The sequence below is a fragment of the Ambystoma mexicanum genome, chromosome 4p (genome assembly GCF_040938575.1).
Source record: "Ambystoma mexicanum isolate Mex_15411 chromosome 4p, UKY_AmexF1_1, whole genome shotgun sequence".
NCBI classification, from domain to species: Eukaryota; Metazoa; Chordata; class Amphibia; order Caudata; family Ambystomatidae; genus Ambystoma; species Ambystoma mexicanum.
Window position 1 is genome coordinate 225,769,642 of NC_090927.1, and position 13,095 is coordinate 225,782,736.

General features: G+C 44.7%; 1 protein-coding gene across 4 annotated transcripts in view; it reads right to left on the reverse strand.

The window, feature by feature from the left end:
- Window positions 1-13,095, reverse strand: part of PAQR8 (progestin and adipoQ receptor family member 8) — a 524,720-nt gene that overhangs the window by 60,931 nt on the left and 450,694 nt on the right. The window contains exon 1 of one of the 4 annotated variants that reach the window (XM_069605745.1): window positions 8,568-8,776. The exons of 2 other annotated variants lie outside the window; for them this stretch is intronic. In XM_069605745.1, coding sequence (XP_069461846.1) covers window positions 8,568-8,650 — 83 coding nt within the window. In that variant the 5' untranslated portion in view covers window positions 8,651-8,776. Of the gene's footprint in view, window positions 1-8,550; window positions 8,777-13,095 lie in introns of those variants that run through there. One more of the 4 variants, XM_069605746.1, reaches the window with a different exon arrangement.

The following is a 13,095-nucleotide window of genomic DNA, read 5'->3' on the forward strand; positions in this document are numbered from 1 at the left end:
AATGGTCCTTTATCTGAGGAGGATACATTGTGCACTTGTACAAGGAAATAAAAGAACAATCTTTCTGTACTTTGTTGAATCACTGGAGTTGCTGGAACTTTCTGTTAACAAGCTGAAGTTGCAAAGAACTGTGTTGGAACTTTGTTGCAAACCAGGATTTCCTTACTTTAGTTTCTTGAACTGTGACACTTAATCCTGTTGATTCTGGGGAAAGGGAATTTGTCCAGGTTATAAGAAGAGACTGTGGATACATTACAAATGCAATCATAATTGTTTTGAACTGCCATGCATTTCCTCAATTACTTATTGTATGTATAAGTGTGAGGGACAGATATCCTTTGTTAGAGTGTTTCCTTTAGTTTATTTAAGGCATGGAAACCCTCATAAGGATAGTGAAGCGTTTATCCAACCTTCTAATTTAATAAAATGGCATTTGTTGAGAAACATTCACACAGTTGTCTGCCACACATTTGTGGCCCCTCACAATGTCCTCAATACAAGTACTACGAGCTCCCACTCATCAACATCTCAATTTTCACATCTGCCTCCCCCATCCCACTAACGCCCCAACAATACAATTCTTTCACATTTTGAGAAACCTGACTGTATTCTCCCACCTACTCCCTCAGGATCTTCCATTCAGGTGGCCAGGGAAAAGCCACTGCTTTTGGATCCCGACCCTGGGGGTGAACAAGTGACAGAGGATCACCTGAGTGGAGCATCACAAGGGATTGGGAGGAGGATATCCAAGGGCGAGACATGGTATTCTCCCAGTCCCAGTAATACCCCAATCCACTCTCTCAACCTTCATGGGATATTTTCAGTCTAACCCCATCTCCCCCTCCCCATTTCCAAACAAAAAATGCTGAGACGAGGAGGCAACTAAGAGCAATAAAGATTACCCATAGAAGCAACATGGGTAAAGTAAGGGAAACCTACTGTAGAAAGAACACACGCTGTCTCACTAATAAGAGACAAGCAGGGTCATGCATTTAATAATGATAACTCACACCTGACTCCACTTGACTGTGTTATCAACTATAAAAGGTGTGGTTTTTCACAAGGAAGCGAGCGAGCTGAGGATGATGTCAGGACCCGAGAAGCCAAGGAGCAGAGAGCAGCAGGAGTAAAAGCCTGGAGGACAACAGCATGCTGAGACGGTGGCCCGGTGTTTGTGAGGTGCTGCAGCGTGGGTAGGGAGCTGTGTCTCCAAGGAGCCGGAGTAAGGCAGCCTGTATCCTGCTGGTGGCATTTGGGAAAATGTTTTGTATCCTTGGGATGGGTGCTGGTCCCAAGGGCGCTTGAGCGGCAGGTGGTAGAACCCTGACCTCAACCCTGTGCATCCGGAGGAACCGCTTGTCATCGCGGAGCTACCCGGTAAGAGAGAGAGTGACGGGAGTGTGCGTTTGACTAAAGCGGGCGGGAGAAAGACACCATTTCAAAGCAGCAAAGAGCGGAAAAGTTTGAAAGTGCACGAAAGACATAAAGCATAAGAAATAAACAAAGAGAAAAAGAAGGAAGAAAAGGAGTGCCAGCGCGCAGAAGAAAAGAAAAAGCAAAAGAAAGGCATGTGAAGAGTTGAAAGAGGGTAAAGCGTGTACAATGAAGAGAAGTGCATGGTAAAGAGAGGACAGTGTGTTAAGCGTGCAGGAAGCACGAGATAAAAACAGACAACTGCAAGAGTGCACAGTGAAACCAAAAGTATGTGAGGTGCGCAAAAGGCACAATAAGAAAGTAAAGGAAAGTGCAAGAGTGCACTGTGGAACAAAAGGAATAGCAAAGGGAAGGTGGCAAGGGTGCTCGAGCAAGAAGCCAAGGAAGACAAGAAGGAGGGCAGCAAGCACCTGGAGGTGAAAGGTTTAAGAAGAAGAGCTATGGATAAAGAGAGGGGTTACAAATCAAAGCGGTCACGCCTGGGAACCACAAAGAACCAGGCTTTGAGAGAAAGGAGCACAATGGGTATTGAAGACTGCAGGTCTGCAGGTAAATAGTCTTATAGAAAAGTCACACAAGTTCAGGAATATGTCTTTAAGGCATAAAGTAGGGTCTTAAGTGTCATTAGGGCCAATAGAGCAAGGCTGGGAGGGGACAGAACCACTTTTATATACCGTTGTATCTACTTTCAGATATTAGATTATATCGAGCCAGGATTCCTGTTGATTTGAGTCTGGTGCGAGTTGGTGAGTAGGCTCGACGGGATGCAACAAAGTGCTGAAAGTCTGATTATGCCCCACAAATGAAGTGTGTGTGAAAGAACTGTGTTTAAAAGGACAGGTACATCCTGACAAGTTCAACTTGTATTTGAAACTAAAAAGGGGCCTAAGCTCGGAGAAGGGAACCCTGAGAGGCTTAACGAAGAAAGCAAAGTACATCCTGACAAATCTAAATTTGTGTTGGAAACTGAAAGGGGGGCTATAAATAACTCGGGGGAAATCAGGTATGTCTAAAAGGTTTCAAGGGGGCAAACCTGACACATGACAAACAAGAACAATAAGCTCCCACACCTGTTATAGGTTTGGACACACAATTTCCTGGATAATAATAGGGCTTTCACACTTCCAAAAGCAGTTCAGACAATGACAAGTAGAAGTCCGTGGAGAATTCAACCCGACTCCAATAATTACTGTTTTAAAATTGACAATTTTAATAAAAAATAATGTTTAAAACATTCACAAAAAACTATTGCATAAATCCCAACAAAGTGACCAGTGCTACTAGTGTTAAGTGTCAATCACCAAGTAAGTGACAATGTGCAAAACTACGCAATCCATCTATATCTCTCGCTTGGAGGTCTGTAATAGCATCACATGTACATATGCTAATATACACAGTTTCATGTTATTCAAACCTTGATTTTTAGAACAACAAAACCACATAATATACAAAATATTTGTACAGAGACCTTAGTTACCAATGACTCTTGTTTGGGTGGCTTGGTCAAAAAGTACCTAAAGTGCACCTTTCAGAGGTTCTAGTGCTTATCTAGATACGTTATGGTAGTATCCATAGCTACCCTACACGTTTTATTCCTCTAATCGTTAAGGTTGATGATGGGAACTTCTTCCGTGGTATTAATAGGCCGGCGTGAAAACGCAAAGAACCGGCTTCTTGGTGGTATTAGGATGAGGCTTGACAAGTTAGAGCTGTCGCGGCAGTGTAAGATCTTGAGTACTGTTTCCCAACGGACAATACAGAGAATTGATTGTACACAACCTCTCGTCTTTAGTACAAGGGGAAGTAGTCCAGGCCAAACCGTCTAAAAATGCCGGTAAACGGTCCTAAAGGGCTGCATAAATTCTCAGTGTAGCAGTCTCAAGGATCCTTAGGGATGGCAACAGAAGTTATAATGTTCTGGATAATTCCTGTTATATTCTTCACGTTGAAAGTACTTGAGGATTGGTCTGTTGGTAGAATGCTTACAGACACCGACCTGTCAGACGGCGTCTCGGGCGAGCTGCTGCCACGGTCGATTAGATACTCTAACGGGAAACTGAAAGGGGCCTGAGCTTGGGGAAGGGAAACCTGTGAGGCCTAACCAAGTTGGATACATATAGTTTTGTAGTGTTGAAACAATTGAAGCTTGGGGAAGGGTACCCCGAGGAGCTTAAAAGGGAACTGTGTTATATTTCTTTTGTGGTTTTTGGAGCTTGAATTCAAGTTGAAGCTTGTGGAAGGGAACCCCAAGGAATCCAAAGACACTGAAGGTATTTCAGAATATTGCAAGGGCTCTGCAGAGAAGGTCTTACGAACAGACATTTTTGATTGAACTCATTTGTGTGACATTGACTAAAGCACACCTGGTGAGAATACCACCTGAAACCAACTTTGGTTTCTGATTTTCTGTTGAACCACTATTTTCCTTTTGAAAGACTCCCTATCACATTTTTATGAAGACTGAGAGCAAGCATACGTTTAGACACAGACTTTTATTTTGGACAATAATACATCGACAGCCTTTAGAAACAACAGTTAAGGGAACCATCCCTTTAGAGTTAGGGCCAGTCAGGCATTACACCAACCCAGGAACCATAGTAAATTAAGATTGTGAAACTAACACTTTTGAGTCTGTATCTCTATTGATACCATGCCTGTCTCACAACATCCATGCACAAAAGTCCTCCAAAACGGCATAGGTTCACAATAAGAGACCAGATTACATTACATTATACACATGCAAACAATAAGATGTGCCCTAACATTCTAAGATGATGCCCATGAAAACAAAGATTTTTGTTGAGACGTAATGGACCAATGAAAAGCACTCTCGGCATCACTGAGCCGCTAATCTTTATGTGGTGATCATAGATATTATATTCTTTAACAATGAAAGAAAAAGAGAATGAAAAGGCAAAATATAATGGTGACAAAAAATCAATGTCCCAAGCAGTATTATTGATGATCATAATAATAATAGATGAAACATGACATGATAGGATATATGATATGTCATTTATAACGCACCTGTACAGAGGTGTTTTTAGGTGTGACAAGACAAGCGATGGAAGACAGAGGAGGACAAATCAAATTATCTTAATAGGCCTTATATAATTCAGATTGTGCAAGTGCGAGAACGAGAAGGGCAAGGAGAAGGTGTTAGGGAGAAGTGCCAGGGAGAGGGACAGGAAAACATGGCAGCAATGCTCTGAGTAAGTGCAGCACAAGGCAGTGCGGCTCTGGGTAAGTGCAAAGGAGGTAAGGGATTGTAGAGATTCCAGTTACAGCCCCTAAGTGCGTGGAAGACCCAGAGGCAGTGCAGGGGTGACCATGACCGATCAAGAGAGAGCCTGGTACCTAGTGAGAAACTGAGGTTAGCCAAGCAAACAGTTGGTGCGGCAGACAGTTCTAGATTAGTTGCAGAGGGCAGAGAGTAGCGGAAGGCAGATTGAGAAAGAGGCTGTTGCAGTAGTCCAGCCTAGAAGGAACCAGGGCTCTGGAGACAGTGAGCTTCTGGGGGAAGGTGAGAAAGGGAAGGGTACCTTTGAGGAGGTGCAGCTGGTAGTGGGACTTGTTGGCGATGTCCGAGATGTGAGGAGGGAAAGAGTGTGGAGTCAAAGATGACACCAAGGTTTTTTGCCTCACAGGAAGGAGAAGGAAGAGGGCCTAAGGAGGGCAGCCAAAGTGAACAACGGGAACAGGAGTCCAAATGAGAAGGATCACTGTCTTACCGACATAAAGGCAGAGATCATTGGAGCCGCAGCACTTAACATAAAATATGAACAAAGAAATGTAAGACGCGGCCTGGAAAGCACATTTCTTTAAACCAACAATTTGGCAACTGTGTTCCCAACTGAGACAGTTAAACGTGCGCCTACAAAATGGATGACACAGTAACGAAGATTTGACCATGATACTTTCTTTCTGCATCACATTGAAACCAAGGTGCCTCTAGAGGCTGCAAGAGCTTTGACTGAGCTAAAGATCTCTCCAGCAAGACCTTTTCAAAGGCGTCTACATGCTACTGGTGTAATACAAATGTCTTAACCAGGTGTAATACAAATGTCTGCCTCAGCCACTCGATTTATAGGTACGCTTCGTGTCCTTCAAAGAAATTCTGTTAAAAACAGGTATTGGCAAAGCCAACAGTTTTGGCTTGTGTATAGGTATTCAGCATTTGGCAGACTATTAGATGCCTAGGCACTCTCACCATTTTGTACCTGCTACCATCAATGCTAGTTAATTCCAGTACGGCAGTGCCTGGGAAGTGCCTTTCTCATGCCTACGCAAAAGCCCAAACTGTTCACATTGCCAATGCTTGTTTAAAATGCAAGTAGCCACCTGACAAGAAGCTGTGGCCACGCAAATCCATTGTTGCACACGAACACGATCAATTTGTTTCAATGGCAATGGATTTACCTCTGTCTGCTTTGGTCAGTCCACCTACTATCTTGTGCCCCTGCCCAACACATCATACAATATAATAAAAGGCCATTTGTATGTTTGTCTGATGCAGTCACGCGCAGCAGAGACTGACCGCTTCACCTGTTGTCACCGCTAAAGGGAGCTGTTGCCTTAGGAATATTAACACTCCGAAAATGTCTCTACTCACACACTGTGGCCCATGTGCCCAGGCGTTCACACTGGTCAACAATAAAGAATTTGAAAACAGTAAAAAGCAAACGAAAAGAGGACAGCAGAAGTAAAGAGCACCGGTTATCTAGGAGGCACAACACACAGAATTCCACTAGGCAGTCTCTCTCAGCTACTAAAGCTAATAAATATGTTTTATTAATAGGTGGAATAAATTAATAGGCATTTGTTGGCCAAGTACAAAATAACATTTTACATCTAAATGAAAAATACAGGCAAGGACTTAAAAAGCCTGTAGGTTGTGCTAGTCTTTTTCTTAGAAAATGAAGCAGCCCTGACATAGTCAATGCATCAGTTAAGATGTGAAGACTATTACGAGACTGTTATTAATTATTAATCAGAGTAAAAATAATAAAAGGCCTTTCATAATAGGAAAAGGGATGTGATGGTGCCTTGTGCGCGCAGACCTCCTGTGCCTAGCCCTGCCCTCAATGGTGTGTGAAAGTAGGGTCATATGGGCTTAGGCCAGAGGTCTTCAAACTGTGGGGCGTGCCCCCCCAGGGGGGCGCGGCCACCTCCTGGGGGGGGGGGGGGGCGCCAGAGCCCAGCATGAAATGTAAAAAAAAAAATAAACACTTTTATTTTTTTTAGATTGGAGGAAATGGGCGGGGGCAGCTCACATGGTCAGACTGGACCATAAAACGGTCTTAGGCACCAATGAAAAAATGGCCAGCAAATGGATATTTGCAACTGCTGGCCATTTAGTCACAGACTGTTTGAATAGTACCCAAGGGGTTGTTTTTTATTCAAATGTAAACAAATTGTGATATTTAAAGAATATTTATTCAGCAACAAAGGTCAAAACTACTAGCTGCATAGTGAAGTAACTCCTCAAACTGGCCCACATTGGCCAAAAAAGTGGCCCATTTTGATTGGCCTATCCTAGCATTTTGCATTTTTGGTGCGGTCATCGCCCTATTGCCCTATAGGCCAGTCCAAGCCTGCCGACTCATCCATAATGGGTGAGGGGGCGTCCACCCACTGGCCACCTCACCCATTATGGAGCAGCCAAGGAGCCAGCTCAGTGAAACACTGAGCACTCCTTCAGCTGCTTTTTCCAGCTGAGGGAGTGCTCCTGTGCTGGCTGAACTGTCAAGGGGAAACACTGTTTGCCTTTGACAGTTCATTTCCCCAGCCGCACATGATCACTGAGCCATGCAATGCTGGGATTGTTTTGCTTCCCCAGCCTTGCATAGCTCATTGGAAATGCTGGCTGGGGCACTGTATGTATGTGCAAGGGGGTGCTCCTGCGCCTCCTCGCACATACGGGCAGAGCAACCTGGAGCGGGGCATTTTAGCAACCATGGGCAGGCCCCTGCAGAAGGTGCATTTATGGCAATTTATTTTTTATTTAAATGCGTATGGATGTGTGTATGCTTGTGTTATGGGACTGTGGTCGGAGCAGGATGGGCGGCAGCACTGGGAAAGTGGTGGGAAGAGCCCAGGGTCTGTACTGGGAGTAGGGTGCGGTGACGGATCGCAAAAGTTCATAGCGATTTCTACATACTGTCTATATGGCACTTTTAGGGGGGCCCGGCCTGCCCAAACTTGGCTCAGGGGGGCCCTGGCCAGAAAAGTTTGAAGACCACTGGCTCAGGCATTTATCTGTGCCAGCTGTGGCGAATCCCAGGATGTCGTCACTGCTTCAGAAGGGAAAGCCCATTCCTATGAGGGCAGGGTGGTGAGGCCTCTACCCGATAGGCGGTGCTCAGCGAGTCGAGGGTTTGATCCACCATATTTCTTTATTCTTTCTAGAATGCCATCAATCATTTCTTTGAAATCACACTGCTCAACATATCTCAGGACCAGGCAAATCCAGCAGTAACCAGATATGTTAAATCCCCTAAAGATACAGGCATTAATGGAGGTGGTAGGCTTTCATTTGTTTTTATAATGTCTTAAGTTTAAAAAATATTTTGAATATTTCTAAAAGGTGAACATAGCTAACGGAAGCAATAGATCACAGAAAAGGTGAATATGGTCTGCAACCTTTGGTTTTCCAAATATTTTAGACTGCAAAGCACACCAAACGTAGCTCACGTAGTCAATGGTGAGGTATCATGGGAGATGTAGTGCAGAACATCTGGAGAGCGGCAGGTTGCCGATCTCTGAAGAGACAGTTGAGAGATTGCTTACATGATGAGAGGAGTTGGAGGTTTCTGCGAAAAGGGCGATGTACACAGGGATATTGGTCTGCTTCATGACTTTGAGATCCCTGTACTCATGATGTGTTCAATATGTTTTCCCTGCGAGGCGGGTGGAGGACCAAGCGGTGCTGCTTGAAGAGGGAGGGCAAGATCTTTCATGAGAATGGTTAGGTGTGGTGCGGGCCAGAGACTCGGAACATTAACACATCTTTCGAACCTGTACATAACCTACTCTGACATCCATGAAAATACCAATTCTGTAGGAATATAATTATAAAATAAAAAGGGGATATATGAAAAGTCCTTTATATCTTACACTGGCCAATGCCTCACCATGCGCCATATGATTGGTTTGTTGCTGATCTGGGTGGAAGGCTGCTTGGATCCCCCTCTGCTCCACTCTGCTTCTCTGTCATGCCGCTCCTTTTAAACTGGGTTTGAAAATCATACCCTTAAATTAGAAACCCCAACCCCTTCCCCCCAAGTCATAGCCCAGGCAGCCCCTGAGGCTGTTGTCCGTTTCCTGCTTTCTTGATTGTGATGTCAGCGCCTGAGCCTATGCAAATGAAGGCCTGACATCATTTTCAGCAACACTGGAGATGATGACTTTCAAGACAGATGCATACAAAATAATGCTTGATTTCGGAGATTACCAAAAGTATCAAGTGATTCCTTCCACAAATCACTATGTGTCTCTGTACTTCAACTTTTTAAATCCGTCCAGTGTCAATAAGTAAAAACAATTATTTCATAATTCGTTTCCAACAGCTTTGCTATGTTCACGGCTATTAGAGTAGTTATGCACAGGGTTCAAAGATGTGGGAATGAGTTCAGTCTCTCACTCACACTTGCACCACCCCTAATCAGTCTGGGAACGATGTTGCACTCCTTTAAACAGACCCCTTGCTCCTCAACCCGCCACACAATGAAAACACGTTTAATTTATAATGTAATCGCTTGTGCTGCTTGGTACTGCCCAAATTGCTTGCCGCCGCCATCACACCTATTACATACTGATTGATGTATACTGATTTATGAATTGCTCTTTCCCCAGACCACAACATTCTATGTACAGCACCTTATGCTGGAGGTGTTCCTGCTACAATAAGTGGTCTCTGTAATGTGGTCAAATGCTCCTGGGACACGTTATGCCTATATTATATAACATGTCCCAGCACGGACCAAAAAAGCATGGCACAAACTGCAAAATATGGGTTAGGTTGACACGTTAAAGGCAAATATCACCTTAATCCTGAAATGCCATTATAGGACGAACATCCACAGTTAAGCAATGCTTATTTTTCAAGCCACTGAAAAACTTTAAATAAAGCATAAATGATTCAGCTTTTCAAGGGAATACAGATGTGAACTAGGGCTTAGGCAAGGGTGCATTCTTTATAGAGGCCCTTCCTTTAGGTTATATTTTCTTCTCAGAATTTCTCAATGTCCTTTCAATCAGCAAAACTCCACATTTGTATAGTATCTGGGAGATAAAAACGTACCTAGAAAATCTTTATTTGACATAATTCCTTAGCATGGTGGATTACTGCTCGGGCCTACTCATGGCTTGCTACTGCTTTCCTCCTCTCAATACATTAATAAAGCACCCTTTCCTATCTCCCGTGCTACACGCTCACATCGGAGTACGACTCCAAACAGGACTAGACTTGGAAAACCGCCCCCTTTTGAAAATACCTATTGAATTCATCATTATTTATTTATTTGATGATTTGCACAGCGCACCAAGCCTGGGGGCATGTAGGTGTTGAGTCTACATACTTATGTTGTTGCATAAGAAGCATGCATTGGGAAATCAATTATAATGTAACATAGTTCTGTATGTGGATCCAGACCAATTACAATGCTCTATTTATATGTTTATGATTCGGTTCCACTGTGATTTATATGTGTTCTCAGAGAGTTATTATTTGTGGAGTTCTTGAAGCTTCAGTTGGGTTCTGCCTTCAAGGGTGGTGCCTGCTGTCGCTGTGAGCTGAACTTAAATAAAGAAATCTGAACTGCTTATACAGCCTCCACTTCACATTGGCGACGAGGATTTCCTTCACGGACCGCTGGGCGGCCATCTGGAGCTACTGTGCTTCGATTTGCTCTCTGTGCCGGGTCGGCGGCGATGTGCTCCTTCCGTCCGCACTAGCAACAGCAGGCAGACTGACGGAAGGCAGCGAGGAGCAACTTAACGAAGAGGCGGACCACGCAGGCAAGTCAGCGTTATTTTGGGGAAGGAGAGCCGTGGGGAAGCTGCGCGAGCCGTGAGGGAGTTGCGCGAGCATTGCAGTTACAGCGCAGGCCCCCGCGAGCCCTGGGGGAGCCGCGGACCGCTGCAAGCGCGCAAGCCCCGCCTTTCACCGCATGCGTGCTAGCGCACGCGGCTGTCAGCTGGTTCTGGCCGCGCGCAGGCACACGTGCTGCGGCACACGCTCTGGGGGGCGTGTCGGCTCGAGCCCCGGTCTCCATTGTGACACCAGTTGCCTGGCAACGTGTCGGATCTACTCCTACGGACCCCGGTCTCCATTGTGACGTCAGTCATTTGACTGGCAGCAGGACTCTCACGGCTGGGAGACATAAAGGAACGCTGGAACTTACAACAACAAAGACACTTTGTTCCAGTGAGGCACACGAAAAAAAAAAAAATGAATAAAGCTCTATTCGCTGGAATTTAGGGACCTGTACAACAAAGACAATTGTTTCATACAGTAAACAGTGCACAGATACTTGTCAATTGACTTGACAGCCACCACAGCATTGGCATTTAAGTCCTGCCACGTCACAGCCACCACAGCCATCTGTACTTACATAGTTGGTGCCATTCTTGGTTCATCATGGCAGCATCAATTCCGCCACCCATATCGTTCCTCAATGAACCAGGCCGCCGCCCCCTCAGGTGGGACAAGTGGAAGGACACATTTGAAAATTACCTGGTGGCAATGGGCGGAGACAGATTTTCCTCAGCTCGCAAAAAGGCTCTCTTGGTCCACAATTTGGGCGTGGAAAGACGCAGGATCTTCGATGGGCTAGTTGGGGACCAGGTCTTGGAGGCTGGTGATGCGGATGAGTATGCATTGGCCCTCAAAAAACTACAGGACCATTTTGAACCCAGGAAAAATGTCAGCTTCGAAAGGCATACATTTTTCCAGCGAGTACAAGAACAATCGGAGTCAGTTGAATCCTATGTCGCATGCTTGAGGTCGCCAAGTTACTCCTGTGAATTTGAGCACTTGACTGATTCTCTAATCAGGAATCAGTTACTCAGGTGCACCAATAACGCCAGGATCCAAGAGAAGTTACTGGCCAAAGATATGAAGCTGGATGAGGCACTTGAATTAGCCAGGAGCATCGAACAGACGTCCCTATATGTCAAGGAGCTCAAGAGTGACAAACAAAGTTCGACAACCATGTCGGTCTGTGCCATAGACCAGAAGAAAAGGACAAACATTCCCACAGGAAAGAAAGGAAATTGGACTGCGAGGAATGCATGTACCAGATGTGGTAACCCCAGACATGGTGGCAACTTTCCGTCGTGCCCTGCCAGATTTGCCGAATGCTTTAAGTGCAAGAGTAGAGGGCACTTTGTAAATGTGTGTAAAGCTGCTTCCATCAATCTTCTCGAACCCAGAGTGGAGAACAGGCCCAGCATTGAAGAATCGGTCAGGAGAAGTTACAATATTCAGGAAGTATTGATTACCCAGGAACCAAGTCCCAAGTTTGTTTTTGAAATTTCAGCTATTTCAAGTGAGGCGAAGGGACCGGCAGACACCTTTCCGATTGATGGGCGCAGTCTAGTCATGAAAGTTGACACATGCTCTCCTTGGACCATAGTGTCACGAGATACTTTAGTGAACATATTGAAGAAGAGTGAAGCCGTAATCAGCCCCACTGATGTTAGAGCCTGTGGATATGGAGAATCCACAATAGAGGTATTGGGGGAATTTTCTGCATGTGTGCATTACAAAGGAAAGGAATGCCAGGCTAACATTCTGGTAGCGAAAAAGGGAGCCTCTTTATTAGGTTGGGAGGAACAAAAGAACTTGGGTGTAAGAATACAGGCGAATGCCCCTCAACCAGTATCTATTGCTGAAGTGGAAGATGACGTCTGGACGAAAGAGTTTCCTGAGGTGTTTTCTGAGAAATTAGGGAAACTCAGAAATTTTTGGAAAAACCATATTAAGCTTAAACATTGTGCACAACCGGTGATACTCAAGGTAAGGCAAGTGCCATTGAAGATGAGAAGTAAGCTTTGTGATGAGTTAAATGACTTGGTGAACAAAGGAGTAATTGAGCCAGTAACAGCAACTGAATGGTTATCGCCTGTTGTACTAGTAGTCAAAGCAAATGGAAATCTGAGACTATGTGTTGACTTGCGCAGCCTAAATCGGAACATTGTTGTGGAGAGACATCCCCTTCCCAACATATCTGAAACTCTTTCCACTCTGGGGGAACCGAAGATATTTTCCATCATTGATTTGTCAGCAGCATATCATCAAGTTCCTTTGTCCAAAGATTGTCAGCATCTTACTGCTTTCATCACTCCTGAGGGAGTGTTCAAATACAGTCGCATGCCATTTGGATTAGCTTCCGCTGCTTCTGTTTTTCAAAGTGTGATGGAGGAAGTTCTTAGAGGGTTAAGGAAAGTGCCGGTATTCCAAGATGACATACTAGTCTTTGCTGAAAATGAAGCAGAACACAATGAGATTTTGAGGGCTGTCTTAGTAAGACTTAAAGAAGCTGGTTTGACTGTACAAAGGAAAAAATGCAAGATTGCTGTTAGAGAAGTAGACTATTTAGGTCATAGAATTTCTGGTGATGGTATTGCTCCAAAAAGGTCTCTTATTGATAGCATTAG